A 16,621-nucleotide genomic window follows, 5' to 3' on the forward strand; every position below is an offset into this window, starting at 1 on the left:
CTCGGTCTACCTGATTCAACTGAGACCGTTGATTGTCTGACAGACTGTCTGTCTTACTGTGTGACTGTCTGTCTGACTCCAAGTTCACGAGCATCAATCTGCTGCAGGAGAAACTTTTTTTTTTTATCTCTGAGCATGAAGTTATATTTAGTTTTATATATTTCACAATATGCAGGCCACAGAATATCTGATATGGAGCTCTGAGAGATAACGGGCCTTGCTGCGTCTTTATGATGAACTTTACATAAATTTCCATGAGGGCTGGAGCTGATTGTTGGTGATAAAGAGCAGAGAGCAGATGAGGACTGAGCTGCTTCAGACCACATGCCGAGCGGACATGGATCACAGAGCGCTGGTTGTGTTACTGTCTCTCTGGAGCTCAGGTACGACTCAGGTTTAATAATGATGATGAAGATGATGATGATGATGTACTTTTTAGAGGAGCTGCATCAAACTGCCGTGTGTGTTCACCGTGTATGAAAGTGTGTTTAAAATAGGCCAAACATCCTGTGTTGAATCTTCCCTGGTATCTGCAGAACCTCTGGTTAAAAAACTGAACAGAGATATAAATTCTTCACCCGAAATCTCATCCCTTACTATATGGGACTGTGCTAAGGCTTATGTATTCGAGGACGCATTATTTCATTTGCAAAAGCAAGGAAAAAGGTAAGGGCAGCAAAACAGCCTGAATTAGAAGATAAAATAGAACTAGAAAAGAACACAAAAGAATGCCAACCGCTTATTTACTTAAAAATACACTAAATAATTTAATCACTGAAAACATTGAGGGAAATCTAAGGTTTACCAAACAAAAATATTATGAAAATGGCAACAGAGCAAGCAGACTGTTGGCATTAAGGCATAAAAAAACAACAATCTTCTAATATAGCACAGAAACTAAAATCTAATAGTGAAACATTTTCAAAACTGACAAAATTTCAGAATGTTTTAAAACATTTTATGAATCCCTGTACAGAAACAAGGAGACCTGCACAGATGATAAAGAATCCAAATCCAAAATCCAAAATCCAAATCCACCCATAAACTCCTTTGCGGAGGTAATACAATTAACAGCTAATAATTCCTGAATTTGAATTTCCTGTTTCTTTAAATCATAGAAGTTGATTGAAGCAGAAAGTCATCAGAAAACTGCTCCAGCTATATCAAATGATTTTCATGTTTATTTTCTGTTTGTCCTCAGGATTCTGGGCTAGAGACACAGACGGTGCTGCAGGTAAAGGATGAACCAGAGTCACATTCAGAGTCTTTTCTGTTATTTTCCCTTTATAAATGTAAGTGACTCGACTTCACTCTTTACTTTTCTGTCTCTGGTTAGTAATACTGCCTGATGGTGTCAGGTTCCAGGAAGGAGCGACTCGTTGTGCTGGTACATTGGAGATAAACTACAACGGAGATGGGAGGCTAGAGGATGACCAGACGTTAGTAGCTGTGGCGTGCAGGCAGCTCGACTGTGGCTCTGCTGTGTCGTGGCAAACAATTCGAAGCAGGACACTGTCTCCACTCAAGAACCTTAATGCGATGTTTGACTATAACCCACCTTGGCCCGCCCTAAAGATCACATGTTCAGGTCAGTTGTCAAACCAGCTGCTGCTGGAGGTTAATCCTTCCTAAACTGCTGGAAATGACAGTTTGTCTCCATGCTCTCTGGAGTTTTTAGCTCCTCCTCCTCATGACTAGACATGGTGCCAGTTAGCTAGCGGAGCACTGGGACCTACTCCGTCCCATTCATTGTTTAAATCCACAGGTGGAGGTGAAGGTGTTGGTGAGAAGTCCTCGACAACAGAGCAGGCTGTCGTCATGACTACCACTGTTCAGCCGATAGTTACTGTCCACTCTGTTACAACTGGTTGCTGTAAACACCAATCAATAATTAATGTCCACCACAGTTCCTCCATAGATTCATGTTCTAAATATGGAATCAAACATGTGAAGTCTGATTCACTGGGACTTTAAATTTAGGCACAACAAGACTTGGTTAGCACTGTCACCTCACAGCAAAAAGAAAAACTATTCTAAAAGAGTAAAATGGTAAATTATGGCTCCGAAAAGGAGGTGATGGTTATAAATCAAGTGAGAAGTAGAGTCATTTTCGGAGACTTCTTTAGAAACTGCTAGTGGAGTCGCCCTCTGCTAGTCATTACAGAGCACTTCCATTTCACAGTCTCTGGTCCCATCCTGCCGCCAAGTTTTGAATAAATCTGCCCAGTAGTTTTTGTGAATTCCTGCTGACAAGCCAACGGACCGGGGTGAAAACGTAACCTCCCTTGTGGAGGTAAGTTCCTCACTGCTTCTCTCATTCCAGAGTCCGTCAGGCTGAACGGGACCAACCGGTGTTCAGGCAGACTGGAGGTGAAGTCCGATGAGTCGTGGTCCTCGGTGTGTGAAGGGGAGTTCGACCAGCAGGTTGCAGAGGTGGTCTGCAGGGAGCTGAACTGTGGGGTTCCTTCATTCCTCCAGGGGGCGCTCTATGGAAAAGTGGATGCTTCAGTGTGGAGCAGAGAGTTCCAGTGTGAAGGAAATGAGTATCATCTCCTGGAGTGTCACAGATCAACCTGCTCATCGGGCCGAACACTTGGACTCACCTGCTCAGGTAGAGTCACAGCTTTGACTTGATCCGTCTGTTTCAAGTAACTTCCTGTCGATTACTAATCATTTGTTTGTCTTTGTACAGACCCTGGTGATGTCAGGCTGGTGGGAGGAGCCAGCCATTGCTCTGGTGTACTACAGCTGAAACATCGTGGAGTCTGGAGAGCAGTGAATTCTAAAGACTCTGTCTGGAACCTGAAGGCAGTCAATATAATATGTCATCAGCTGGACTGCGGTTCCTCAGTTTCAACACAAAGGGCAAAAGATTATTTACGTACTGTGTGGAGGATCAACTCATCCTGTTTTCAGTCCACATATAAACTGAGGGAATGTTTGACAACAAGCTATGAATGGAGCTATTCCAGCTTGGAAATCACCTGCTCAGGTAACACCAGTAGAAAAAAATAATACCGCCAGAACTGTGGTAATCTGTCAGGTCGAGGGTTGAATGAGGCTGAACTCTGAGGTTATCCAGTTTACGCTGTTCTTGTACTAGAAGCACATGTTTGTAAAGTCCACAAACTGCAGCCTGACACCGTCTCACAGCATTTTTGGAAGTGGGTGAATAAGCAGCCTGTCTGTTAAGTGCCTGCTGGAGTGTCTGCGTCACTGTAGATCAGGACGAAGAACCAGTAGGATTTCTTGGTTGGCCTGCTGCATGCCCTCTCTGTAAATAAGGGAATAGCAAATGTTCATTGATATTACTATTATTATTACTGTTATAGTTGCTAAGTACCCACATCAAAAGAAGGTGATAGGCTAGCTACATCTAATCTGTCCTACAGTACTGTATTGGGTATTTTATAGATCACATTACTCTCTCAAGATACAAAAGCACTAAAATAATAGTGCAGATACGAGTTTTGAAATGCAAAAGTTAAGCTACCTGGTCTAACATTCCCATGCATGGCTCCAGCTGTTTAAATGAGCTTGTAAAGAAGACATGAATTTCCAAGTGAAAACCATGCGTTATTCGCAAATCAAGTCAAAGGGAAGAGAAGAGCCTTGTGCATCTTGTTTTCCAAAAGTCTCGATATAATTATAGATTAATTTGTTGGCAATTTTTCTGAGGAGTTTATGGTCCAATCTCTAGTTTCACGTCTTTTTCAACACAGCATAATGTTCAATTTGTACAATATGGCCCATTTACAGTCAAACAGACCATTAAGCACCAGGTGTATGGGAGCATGGATACAGTGTGATTGACAGCTGGAACCAATGGGTGCAGGTCGCAGATGGATGTACAGTGTCCTCGAGCTCTCAGTCAGGCCACATCCCGCGCTTCTGGAAACATTGTAACTTCTGGTTTGAAAAAAATGAGATGGCGCGGGACAAAATGTTCAACTTGAGGCTTTACAGCGAGTGAGTGTTGAGATCTTCCCAAAGTCATTGATGCCTGCGTCAACCTCTTCCCCTTGTCGTCTGCCCTCAGACTGCTTGGCTCATATTACATGAGACCCACCATCTAAAAAATGACAAGTGAACACTTGGGATCGTGGCAACCGACAGAATTAGATCACGGTGGCCCAAATTAGTTTCCATTCTTCACAGGTAGGCATAGCTCACCCTAAGAGCGGGGGTGAGGTCAGACATCTGGAAAGAGCTTGAACAAGAGCTTCCAGGTGGTTTGGGTATCTCATAAGGACGCCTCATGGTCGTCTAGCTCCCTTTGGATGTTTTCCGAAGACGTGCAACTTGGGAGGATGCTTCCAAAGCAGACCCAGCACACAGCTTAAAGCTGCTGTCGGTAGGATTGAGAGAAGTGTGGACATAGTCTCAGAATTCAAAATCCAACGACTGGGACTGGACAGCGGTGCCCAGCTCGTACCTGAATGATTGACAGAGCAGAGAGACGCCCCCTGGCTGTGATTGGACAGTTTTGATCGGGCGCGGTGGATTCTGGCAAATGGCATTAAAGGCAGTAGAGGGCGCTGAATGACCCAGAGTCTGTCACAGATGATCTGTCTCACATATTACTACTAGCATATAGCGACAGTTTCAGCAAATATGAAAAAAAGTTATTTTTGCCAATCCTACCGACAGCAGCTTTAATGGATTACATGTCCCATCTGGTCTGGGAATGCCTCCAGATCTCCCATGAGAGGAGAAAAATAAGTGGCTTTGCTCAGATATTGCTTGCATATTTGGAACCTAAAAATTCTCTTTGGTCCTGTCACTTTCCAGAGTCGGTCAGGCTGGTGAACGGGACCAGCCGGTGTTCAGGCAGACTGGAGGTGAAGTCCGACGAGTCGTGGTCATCGGTGTGTGAAGGGGAGTTTGACCAGCAGGTTGCAGAGGTGGTCTGCAGGGAGCTTGACTGTGGGGTTCCTTCAGTCCTCCAGGGGGCGCTCTATGGAGAAGTGGAGGCTCCAGTGTGGAGCAGAGAGTTCCAGTGTGAAGGAAATGAGTCTCATCTCCTGGACTGCAAATGGTCTGACTCCGCTCCAAGCACCTGTTCACCTGACAAAGCTGTTGGACTCACCTGCTCATGTAGGACATGACTGACCGTACCTTTGACTTGCCACATTCTTACCCCCTCAAAAATATTTTTTTCTGTCCTGTAACAGATCCACTCAGAGTCAGGTTGGTGGGTGAAAGAAGTCGCTGCGCTGGCGAACTGGAGGTGAACCACCAGAGAGATTGGAGACCAGTGGCGGACTGGGATGGATGGGACCAGATGTTGGCAGATAAAGTGTGCACAAAGCTGGATTGTGGTTCTGCTGTTTCAACAAACATTACAGATAATTCGCTGGACAGACTTGTGTGGTGGATCAAGAATTCCTGTGCCCAGTTGGAATCTGCCCTCTGGGAATGTGTGATGCAAGTTGATGATATTGAAACCTACGCTGGCATTGACGTGATTTGCTCAGGTAACCTGCTGCCGTCAGGTGACCTCCTCAGAGGAGGTCATGTTCTCGCCCCTGTCCATTTGTATGTTTGTTGGTTTGTCAGCAGGATTACGCAAAAACTGGGACTAACCACGAATCTCTCTGGAAAGATGGGACGTGGGCCAAGAAAGAACCCATGACATGTTTGCGTGGATCCGCACACAGGGTCTGATTGGCTCAGTGATGTGAACGGCTGAGAGTCATAGATTCATCGCCACAGTGCACAGTATCTCACCTCATCAAGCCCTTGTTCTCGTAGCGGTGCTGTACAGAAGTGAGAGCTGTGCGCCGGTCGTCACGCTTCATCTCTCTATGTTTACAGGTTTGCTGGTTCAGCCAAACGTCTCCGTCTCGCCCATTGTTGGGGTCTCCGGGGACAAGCAGCAGGGATATCATGTGCTCTTGGGGTCCAGCTTCACCGTCACATGTTCTACTGAGCCACAGTACCAAGAAGGCTCCTTCCACCTTCTCTTCAACACCTCCGACATGGCACAGAACTACACCCTGCCGGCTGTCAATCACTCCGCCCACTTCCTGTTCCCTGCTGCGCGCAGCGCCCACCGAGGGGACTACACATGTGTTTACCACGTCTATGTTTTCTCCTATAACTTCTCCTCTGAGAGCCGGCCTCTCCATCTAATTGTCTCAGGTACCTTACTGCAGAATCTGTGTCGACCTTTCAAACTGAAGAATGCTTAAGAATTTTTTGAGCATGATCCATGAATTGTTCTTTGGGAAATCTGTGAAAATGTAAAAAACAAACAAACCAAAAAAACATCCCTATCTTGCAATGTCAGAGACAAAATCCTGGCTTTGTCCGGATCAACTGCATAATTGAATGGATTATTTTTTGGTCCATGTTCCATCCTTCCAAATTCCCTGGGGGTGAAAACAACTCTCTGTCAGATGTTTAATCGTGTCATTCGCACGAATTAACACAACCTGCGAATATTTGCACCTTCCAGATTCTCCGACAGACTTCCTCTGAACAAACACACAAATATCTCAACTCGAGCAAATGAAGCGAATTTGGCGTTATTCTCGTCGTGCCACGAAATTCGTTGTCCACTCGCGTCATTGCATCGACTTTGTACGTAATCTATTTGTACGAATAATTAATGTTGCGTTGGGTGTGAATGCAGTGTTACTCTCTTCAAACATTTCTGTCCATAAACCAGGTAACAGTGTTGATAATCTGTTGTTTTTATGTCCAATAAAACACATTATAACTGTCAAGGCAGTTGTTTTTATTATTATTATTATTATTATTATTATTATTATTATTATTATTATTATTATTATTATTAATAATAATAATAATAATAATAATTAAAATTATGTCAGAGGAACAGATGTGATGATTTAAAATCTCTTCCAGCTTCTGTGACTGATCTGATCATCAGATGTGTCGTGGCGCTGCTGGTTCTGACAGTGTCGACCACAATCCTCTACTTCCACTTCAAGGTGACGGACACACACAACCAGCGTCGATCCTTCAGTCAGAGTAGAGCAGTTGAATTAGTGCTGACAGGAAGTGTCTGCTGTTGCGTGTTTCCAGGCCGGAAGACGCCTGAGGAGAGAGAAGAACCTCCAGCCACTGATCGCACAGAGAGAGAGGCTTGAGACTCGTCAGCGCCCCCACAGGTCAACAGCTGCTGCTGGACATCGATCGTCACGTGTCGACGTAGAATAAAATGATCACAGCCGCAATGGGAAGAGGCTTTAGATGGATTTCATCCAGATATTGAAAATGTGTCAATGTACAATATCTGAGATGCACATTGCTATTTCTTTTTCTTCAAAGACGAAGTTACAGTAACACAAACGCACAGGCTCACCAACATAAAGCAAATAGAGTCTGCTCAGATCAATAAGTGGCAAGTTTTTTTCCCCCATTAATTTACAACTTTTAAAACAATGTTTTTCTCTCGTAAATTTTATCATTTTAATCTCAGAAATTACATTTCTTTGCTCTGAATATCAGCGGCTTATCCTTTAAAATTCATGACAGTGATTTTGGAAGTGGAGTATGAGGGAAAGTTGCAGCACTTTAAACTCTTGTGGAAAAGTTAACAGTAACAAAAACAACACAGCTTATTGTCAGTTATTGTTAAATTGTCATTTGTTTATATATAAGTCACTGCTTTTATTTACTCCTTTATTAACACATTTACATTTTATACTCATCTTTACTTTTCAATCTCGCTTATACTTACATGTACAGTAAACCTTTATTTAGTCGATATTTGATTCCTAGTTTTGCGAAATGAAGTTATTATTATTGTTGTTGTTTTTGTTTGTTCCCATAAGGAAGATAAGTCTCCATTATGTGAGTGTGTAAACAGATTTTGTTGTTTTTTCTTCAAAGAAAGATATATGTTGACTTGGAAAGATGAAAAATAACTCTCTCAAATCATTTTTTCCCCCCATGAATTTACAACTTTAATCTAAAAAAAACGTGATATGTTTTTTCTCTCTCATAAATTTTACAATTTTAATCTCAGAAATCACGTTGGTTTCCTCTGAATATTCCCCACAAACCAAGTATATAGAAAATCAGCAGACCGGTCATTTTAGAAATTCATTGCATTGATTTTGGAAGTGGAGTATGAGGCAAAATTGCAGCACTTAGTGAAGAGTAAGAAAACAACACAGCTTATTGTCAATTATTGTCCCCTACACACCGGGGGCACCGCACCTTCAGTGCTCGGGCCCTAATAATAATAATAATAATAATAGTAATAATCCTTACGGAAACGATAGGGCCTTGCACCTCTGGTGCATGGCGTCCTCTGGTGGACACCAGGGGCACCTCACCTTCAGTGTTCGGGCCCTTAAATATTAAAGGCTGTTCTAGATAAGATGAGATAAGATATACCTTTATTCGTCCCACATTGGGGAAATTCGAGTATTACAGCAGCAAAGTGGACAGAAAAATATATAAGAAGTTTACAAAAAAGGGTCAGTATGTACAAAATTTTACAAAAAAATAACATTAAATAATGCAATAGTTGCACGTGGAATATTAAAAAATATAAAATACAAATATTGCACAGTTGGTTATTGCACCGTTAGTTATTTCATAGTGGCTGAGTCCTGTGTGTGTGTATGTGTTCTATTGGGAGCAGTGCTGCTCGGACAGTCTCACAGCAGCAGGAAGGAAGGACCTGCGACCTGCGACCGGTGTGAAGGAGCTGTTCAGTGCAGAGACAGTGTCCTGCATGGGGTGGGAGTCATTGTCCATCACTCTCCCACCACCTGCACTGTGCCCAAGGGGCATCCTAGGACAGAGCTGGCCTCCCTGATCAGTCTGTCTAGTCTCCTCCTGTCAGCTGTTGACATGCTGCTGTTCCAGCAGACCACTCCATAGAAAACGGCTGATGCCACCACAGTGTCAAAGAAGGTCTTGAGGAGCCCCCCCTGCACTCCATAGGACCTGAGTCTCCAGAGCAGGTACAGTCTGCTCTGGCCCTCCTTGTACAGCGCCAAGGTGTTGTCTGTCCAGTCCAGTTTATTGTTCAGGTGAACACCCAGGTAATTATAAGAGTCCACTCTCTCTATGTCCTTTCCCTGGATGTACACCGGTGTTGTGGGGGGGGGGGGGGGGGGTGACTGCGCCTGCGGAAATCCACCACCAGCTCCTTGATTTTAACCCGCGTGGATCTGGAGGCGGTTCCACTGGCACCAGTCCACAAAGTCCTGAGTCAATTCTCTGTACTCCCTGTCATCGTCGGCCTCATCTTGGGAGAGTCGTCAGAGAACTTCTGCAGATGGCAGGTGGCTTTGCTGTACATGAAGTCTGCAGTGTACAGGGTGAACAGGAAGGGAGCCAAGACTTTTCCCTGTGGCGCCCTGTGGCGAGGTTCTTGAACCTCCTTTAGTTCAGACACATCAGAGTATCCATGGAATCAATCTCATAATCGGGAGGGTAGTTACCTCTGTCAGGGATCTAAATCTGATTTAAAGGAATTACACAAGATGACGACTTGGTGGAAATGAGGACGTTTATTTCAGCTGAATTGACACAAACTCTGCAAATTGTGGTCAAATCAGGTAATCATTACGCAATCAACAACAACATACAGTGTCGAGGGCGCATCAAAGCGTGAACTGTTTCCTTTTTTTCCAGAGATGATTTTACTAGAGATATGACTGATGCGCTCTTTACACATATCAAGACATTTGATTCTCGTATGTCGGTATTCATGTGCCCATGAGCCGTCTCTGACATGTCCGACCTGCAGACTAGACTAGAGACATTTGGACATTTACTTTTGTTCAGCTTTTGCACTGCATCTTCATCGTACACGCATGTTTGATCCATGTTTGTAAAGAGCAAGAGATTTGTGCAGAGGAGCTTCACACAGAGTCAAACTTTGACTGTCATCGGGCCTCATGCCAGAACATGTTCACATTCTTTGTCCGTACCGCGAGTTCGTACGAACGCGCCACGTCGGATTCGTCCAACGCTCCTATCTTCAGAAACGTGTGTAAATCGCGCGCGTGACCAAGACGAAGGTCACCTGTGCGTATGTGAGCGGGCGGGCAACGAGTGTTGTAAATTAGCATAATCAGCGGCCCCAAAAATGTGAACATAATGAGGTGAAATGTATATATTATATATACATATTATTTAATCTGAATACTTAGAATTGCTTCAAAGTGATGAAAAAACAAGGGGAAAAACTTGGTTTGATTAGCAGCAGGCCAATTGACGTGACTCCTACGACAGGTCTGGACCACTCTTGTACATTCTGTGGGGAAAAAAAAGTTCTCCCGAATCACTGGTACACACGATTCAAGAACAAATGTGTTCGTACGAACGTTTCTCGCATGAGGCCCAGTGAGAGCATCTGAGAATAGATGTTTTCCTTTGGTTTCGCAGTCACACCAGTACAGTTTGGTCTGTTTGTGTGTGTGGCTCTCAGTGAACTAAACCCAATGAACAAGTGTTAACACAACTGTCCTACAGTCTGTAAACCAACACTATCGATCCACTGATCCACTGTGTGTTTAATCACTGATGGGTTTCTTTTGTTGAATATGTAAAAACCTTTGGCTGAGTAAAACATTTGTCTGTGTGCCAAGAAAAAGTCACGAGGGGAGTTCATGTTCCATTTTGTAAGATCGGAAAATTTGGTTGGAATTAGGTGGCGGTGGTTCCACATCTGGGGAACCTGAGAAGGCCACTTCAGTGGGAACACGGAGTCCAGAAAACACTCCAGCGTTTATCCCCTGGCGTCCTCACTACACGTCTCTGCTGGTTTCACAGGCATTTCAGATGCTGCAGAGAGAAGCCACACAATCAATTTGGTAAATAATGCAACTATACACTTAATCATACTGAGATGGTGAAAGAAACTCAGCACATTACATTACATTACATTCATTTAGCAGACGCTTTAGTCCAAAGCCACTTACAATAAACAAAAAATACTAAATACAACCTTTTTGCTGCAGTGGTATGAACAACATAAATAAATACATAAAATTAAGAGCCCGACCGATATTGCAATTTCGGGGCAGATGCCGATATTACACACTAAAAAAATTCCGATACCGACATATAGGCCAATATTCTTTATATAAATGTGAAAGCTAATTTGATACATCTACATAATACAGTATTTCCCTCTGAAATGTAGTGGAGAGGCAGTATTAAGTACCGGAAAATGCCATGGGAGTACCTCTAAATTGTATTGTACTAAAGTAAATGTACTGAGTTACATTCCACCACTGCTCTCTGCTAAACCAGGAGTTCTCCACTCTATCAAGCTACCTATGAGATCCAAGCTACGGCTTTGTTCTGTTTGGGAATCATTATTTCAATGGATTGAACTCCAATCAGAATCGCTTTTTCTTGCTCATCGCAAACATGTCGTCTTGAGCAATATGTCACTGGTGATGTACAATGTAACCGGTCACAAACAGTAACTCGTGGTTCGCTGCTGCCGAGTCGAGACATGACCAGCGGCGGAGCCCTTGCTGTCAACTTCCGCGGGGAAAGCAGACTTTTTGAAATTTGAACTTGTCAATGCGACCACTGGAACTGTTCGGCCAAACTGCGATACATACAGGGAATGTATGTATGTATTTCATAAAATCACAACAAAATCGGTCGGGCTCCGATAAAAGAAACATTCTGGCTGAGAAAGAATACACCCGCAGCCACGACATCAGCCCAACCAGTTTCACTAAATGTGGTTCCTACATTGGTCCAAAAATCCGTTCTGTAAAACAACAGTGACACTTGGACGGACCTGACACGGACAGCTTGCTGAGGACAGGCTGCACGGAGTCCTCCATGTCTTTCCTCTGCGCTGCGAAGTCCGACACTGTCGGGAGTTTGGCGCTCTGCATCCAGTCCGACTTGGCGGCGCACACACGTGCACACATGTTCTGATTTACAGAGGAGACATGGGAATATTGTGGCGCTGGGCGACAACGGTGCAACGCTGGGAATCAGACCTGCGGCCAAATACACTGTCAGAGGCAGTACATGTATTTTGTTGCTCCTGAAAACCATGTACTGTCTGTGAATCTATAAAAATACAGGTACTGTACCCTTGCACAGAGGAAACTGCAGCACTGACCGGAAATTATCCACTTGTGGTATCATTGTGTTTTCATTATTATCTGTTGCTGTACGTAGCTATGTCAAGCATGCAGTATGTGTGGAAATGATGAGAGACCTGAACCTGAGATATCTCCTGCGTTCTACATTTGTCCCCCACACCCCCATCCCATTCATGCTACACCCAAGGTCAATGATTTATTTGAAAGGACTCTATAGACAAATCCTCTCTGACTCCAGTGTGGAGCCTGGTGTAAAGACGTGTGTTACCTTGTCCTCCTTTGTGAGGCTCCTCTCAGAAACGACGTCCTTCACGAAGGCGAGATATGACACCAGGTCCTGTTTGGCTTCTGTACGGAGACAAGCGCGCGCACGCGGGGATCAACAGTCGTCTGCATCTGGACCATTAGCAGCGTTGACACCAGCCGGCCTCACCTGCCAGGACGAGGCAGTCCACGCAGTCTGTCCTGGAGTATCTCCGGGCGAGGTCCGCGGGCGTCTGCCCTCTGAAGGTCCGGGCCTGCGTGTCAGCGTCCAGCTCCAGCAGAGTCCTCACCGCCTCCGCGTGGCCCCAGCAGGCAGCAAGGTGCAGCGCTGAGTAACCTGGGACACACACACAGGAGCTCACTCGTTACAATGGACCACCACCCCAACCCCCGACCCCTCACAAGCACTTTACTACGGTTAAATGAGGTTTGCTCAGAGTATCACGCTGAAAAGAATTCCTCTTTTCTATCATATCCCCATTAAAGCCCCTTTAGGAGAACATGAGTGGGATTATGAATCGGATATCATTTCACAGCATCAACGTTCAGGTATTTGTTCATCTCCTATTTAAACTGACATGATTACTTTGTTATATCCTATGTATTTTAATATTCAGGACACATAAACATTAGGTGGTGGATTTTATTATGTTAAAATTGAAACTAGTTAAATACATTTCCCCTGAACTGTAAATGATTTGAAATAAACCAGGTCGATCTGATATCACCATATTACCACCAGGATCAGAACTGATTGACCCTCGACCTCCATCATGAGCCTTCATTTATCATTTGCTCTGACCGACCGATCTGTGAACATGTAGCAGGAGGTTTTCTCCTCCAGTTCAGCTGATTTCAGCTTCTTTAACACTCCACAGGGTTTTTTATAAATGTAGATACATATCACATCTGTACTCAGAACTAATGATGAGCACTATTTTAGATAGATCAAAGCAGCTTCACACAACTGCATCAGAGATTCCTACCAACACGAGTCATTTCTAACGGCGGGGAACAGATGTTTTCCTTTGGTTTAGCTCAGTCACACCAAAAGAGTTTAAATTTTTGCGTGAGATATGAAGTCAATACTTACCACAAATACACACCATCAGCTTTATGGAGAATATCTTCATTCAGTATCAGCGAGTAACGGGCTGATGTCAGAAGTGGAGACTTTAATTCAAGTCTCCTCATTGTTTTCACATGGCGTAGCCCGCGTGTCCTTACATCTCAATCATATTAGCTATTAATTAAGATTGGAGAGTAAATGTGACAAAAAAACAAACACTTTTCTCATGAATTGTCTCGGTTGACAAGGTGGCGTCTTTGACACGTGGCTTTGTACTACCTCTTCTTGTCACGTTTGCATTTGTCCACCAGATGGACCCCCGTCAGCCGAGTCACTCCGTGACAGCGATCGATGCCTGTCTTGAGTGGGAGTTTCACCATCACGGGGTCCAGAAAGTGAAGTCGAGGCTGACGTGCCTGAGGCCTGCATTCTCTGCAATGTCCAGCAGAGGGCGACTCCTCTGGTTGTTTCTCTAGAAGTCTATGAGAAATCAACTCTACTGCTCACTCGATTTATATCGTCAGTAGACATTTTCCTTGAGATGTTTATGGTTCAATCTCTAGTTTCAAGTCTTCTCCAATACAGCATGATTAGTAACTCGGTTGGCCGATGTTTTAAGAGCTTGACCTTTATTATCGACCAAATGATTTGAGCCTTTAAATGTGCATTTATGTTTACATGTTATGTAAAATATATGTTTGTTATAAGTTCCTTGTATTTTGATTTTCAATTTATAGTTATTTATGATAAAGTTCATGGTTAGACTAAAACATTAAGCCTCAATTACATGTCTTTGTCATAAAGGTCTGATAACGACATCTTTGACAGATTAAAAAATATATATTTATCGAGCCGATGTATCCGTATCAGGAATCTTGTACTCTGAAATATGGATATCGGCATCGGCCCTCAGAAATCCATATCGGTCGGGCTTTATAGTATACATACCTGTATGCATACGACGACAGGTATACCTGCATGTATGTATGTATGTATACCTGTCACAACTTCGAGAGCAACAAGTTAGAGCAAGTTGCATTCAAGTTAGACTGTGCCAATACTGTTCTGTCTCCATGGGGAATAAAGAACGATGCATATTATACAAATGCAAAAAGCAGGATTAATGTGAACATTTCAATCATACCAAAAGATTTACAAAGTATTTTAGAATCATGACAAACTGACAGTTTGTATAGATTCTGGTTGTGACCAGAGGGACGTGTCCTCATCCTCACATTTGAACTCTGTGTTCCGGGGGGAAAAAATCTATGATATTCCAAAGATTCCGAAATAAAACCTAAGGGCCAGGCTGCATAGGGCAACCACCAAACAGACTCTTTGGTTTGTCTTTTAGAAAAGCCACAGGAATCTGATATGAGAGTCCTGATGGCGACTTGGTCTGGTGTTGTTCAAAGAGCTGGTGGACGGTGCGTCCAGGTGGGCCGAGGGGCTGTCAACTGGATAGTTGGGAAATCACGGTATCCAGTTACGTTGGGAGAAAAAGTGGTCAACTCGTCTTCTTTAGTGACCGGTTGCCAACAGGTTAAATATGTTGTCCAGCGCAAAATGCGGATTTCTCCAGCCTCTTTAGTGATGTCACAAGTTTTAGCCAAATGCTAGATGATGTTTTTTTAGTTCAGTTTTTTTCCATTTCTGGGTGCTCTTTTTCTGCACTGGTTTTCATGAAACCTAACTGGAGAGTGGAAAGCGCCATCAGCCGTTAATCTCCACAAATGCTAACATACAGTAAACCTGCTGGATTTGGTCAAACATCTGGATGGAAACCCAGTTAGAGGGTTTCGGCGCCACGTGGCCAGCTGCATCATACGAACTGCAAGCACGTGAACGACGGACATTGACCTGTGAGCCGACAAAAAAAACGTTCACGTGAATTGGCCAGAGGAGGCCAACCTGTCCCACATTTCACAATAAAGGCAAAGCTGAGAGACAAGTCGACAAATCTGTTGTCGCAGATCTTTAAAGCCTTGATGCATTTGACCAGTGGCGCCCCCACAACTTTTCCACAGTGGGGGCCGGATGGGGCGACCGAAAACCTCAGGGTGACTCACCAAAACCAAAAGCCAATAACAGATTTTCATGAATTCTATTATGCCGTTGGAGTTTATTTTGGAGTTGTGGATTTGAGGTGTGGAGAGTTAAGATTTTATTTAAGTGCTATTTGTTACCTTAGTTATTAAATACTCTTTTTTTCCTTCTTACTTTCATCTGGGTCCTGCTCCTTCAAACCTGTGACAATTATACTGTTTAACTATTATAAAAAATACACTTTATTGATTTAAATGGATAGAACCTAATGTAAAATATATTTTACCTAATGTAAAATATCATATAAAGGCAGAATTTACTATAGTTCTGCTGCTCTTGTACATATCAAATACAAGCTGCAGCATTTGACCCCTGACCTTCCTCGGAAGGGCCCCATGAAGCGGACTGTGGCTGCTCACCTCTGACGGTCTGCTCGTTCACGCGGCCTCCGTGTCTCACCAGCTCCCCGACGACGGCCCACTGTCCCAGCATGGCGGCGGTCAACAAGGCACTCCTCCCGCACTCGTCCCTCTTGTCCGAGTGACCTTGTTCCCGCGGCTCCCCCTCGCCTTCCAAAGGCTGCGTTGGACTCTCCGCATCCCCGGGCAGTGCACATTTAAAGGCCGCTTCCTGTGCCGACGCCATGTTTGATGCGTGAGTGCTTATTTCAGCCGGAACTGGACTGGACTTTACCGTTGTCACGGTTACGGCGTCCCCTGGTGACAAGACACCTTCGCTCTACTGTGGGTTCTGAGTGGGACCCTGGGTTCGTCCTTCCAGAGAGCGGCGCTTTATTATTCCGCCAGGCGTCTGCGTGCGCTTCCTCACAAGCTGTGCTTGCTGCACGTTTTTTGTATTTTCAAATGTGGTCGAGTGACTCAGTGTCGCGCCTCTGTGTCTGCTGTAATGATCATTTTAATAAACACGGATTCTGATTAGTCACTACCTCACAGGTGACAGGAGTGTGTGTGTGTGTCTTTGATCCTTTGATCGTGTGATAGGATTTCAACTAACGAGTATTAGGAATTGGAATGAACATTCAAACGTGTGACAGCTACTCACTAGTCAACAAGCACTTGGTAGACAAGAAGGGGTGTAGACAACACAACGTAGACGACTGTAGCACAACTCAGAAACACTACTACAGGCTATTAGTCAGCTTTGGAGCACA

At 44.1% G+C, this 16,621-nt stretch overlaps 2 protein-coding genes across 2 annotated transcripts; one reads left to right on the forward strand and one right to left on the reverse strand.

The window, feature by feature from the left end:
* Nucleotides 1-293: 293 nt before the first annotated feature.
* LOC118311657 (scavenger receptor cysteine-rich type 1 protein M130-like) lies at nucleotides 294-8,450 on the forward strand. Its single transcript, XM_035635677.2, has 10 exons — nucleotides 294-383; nucleotides 1,202-1,234; nucleotides 1,337-1,588; nucleotides 2,324-2,611; nucleotides 2,693-2,992; nucleotides 4,792-5,097; nucleotides 5,175-5,477; nucleotides 5,818-6,144; nucleotides 6,874-6,959; nucleotides 7,054-8,450. Exons 1-10 carry the CDS (start codon nucleotides 299-301, stop codon nucleotides 7,186-7,188), a joined length of 2,115 nt encoding a protein of 704 aa, XP_035491570.2. The 5' UTR covers nucleotides 294-298; the 3' UTR covers nucleotides 7,189-8,450.
* A 1,035-nt stretch (nucleotides 8,451-9,485) lies between these two features.
* On the reverse strand, nucleotides 9,486-16,368 carry ankrd45 (ankyrin repeat domain 45). Its single transcript, XM_035635030.2, has 5 exons — nucleotides 15,870-16,368; nucleotides 12,505-12,672; nucleotides 12,340-12,419; nucleotides 11,756-11,894; nucleotides 9,486-10,779 (listed from the first exon to the last, which is right to left on the reverse strand). The coding sequence occupies exons 1-5, from the start codon at nucleotides 16,093-16,095 to the stop codon at nucleotides 10,724-10,726; spliced, it is 669 nt and encodes a 222-aa protein (XP_035490923.1). The 5' UTR covers nucleotides 16,096-16,368; the 3' UTR covers nucleotides 9,486-10,723.
* Nucleotides 16,369-16,621: the final 253 nt, after the last annotated feature.

Source organism: Scophthalmus maximus, chromosome 5 (assembly GCF_022379125.1).
Source record: "Scophthalmus maximus strain ysfricsl-2021 chromosome 5, ASM2237912v1, whole genome shotgun sequence".
NCBI lineage: Eukaryota > Metazoa > Chordata > Actinopteri > Pleuronectiformes > Scophthalmidae > Scophthalmus > Scophthalmus maximus.

Bases quoted from the DNA above. Each gene is read 5' to 3' on its own strand.
- LOC118311657 (XM_035635677.2), top strand. From the start codon at position 299: ATGAGGACTGAGCTGCTTCAGACCACATGCCGAGCGGACATGGATCAC. The intron at 2,612-2,692 runs GTAGAGTCACAG...GTCTTTGTACAG, and splicing joins ACTTGGACTCACCTGCTCAG to ACCCTGGTGATGTCAGGCTG. The intron at 5,478-5,817 runs GTAACCTGCTGC...CTATGTTTACAG, and splicing joins CATTGACGTGATTTGCTCAG to GTTTGCTGGTTCAGCCAAAC.
- ankrd45 (XM_035635030.2), bottom strand. From the start codon at position 16,095: ATGGCGTCGGCACAGGAAGCGGCCTTTAAATGTGCACTGCCCGGGGAT. The intron at 12,420-12,504 runs GTGAGGCCGGCT...GTCTCCGTACAG, and splicing joins GGACTGCCTCGTCCTGGCAG to AAGCCAAACAGGACCTGGTG. The intron at 11,895-12,339 runs GTAACACACGTC...TCTGTAAATCAG, and splicing joins GCCTCACAAAGGAGGACAAG to AACATGTGTGCACGTGTGTG.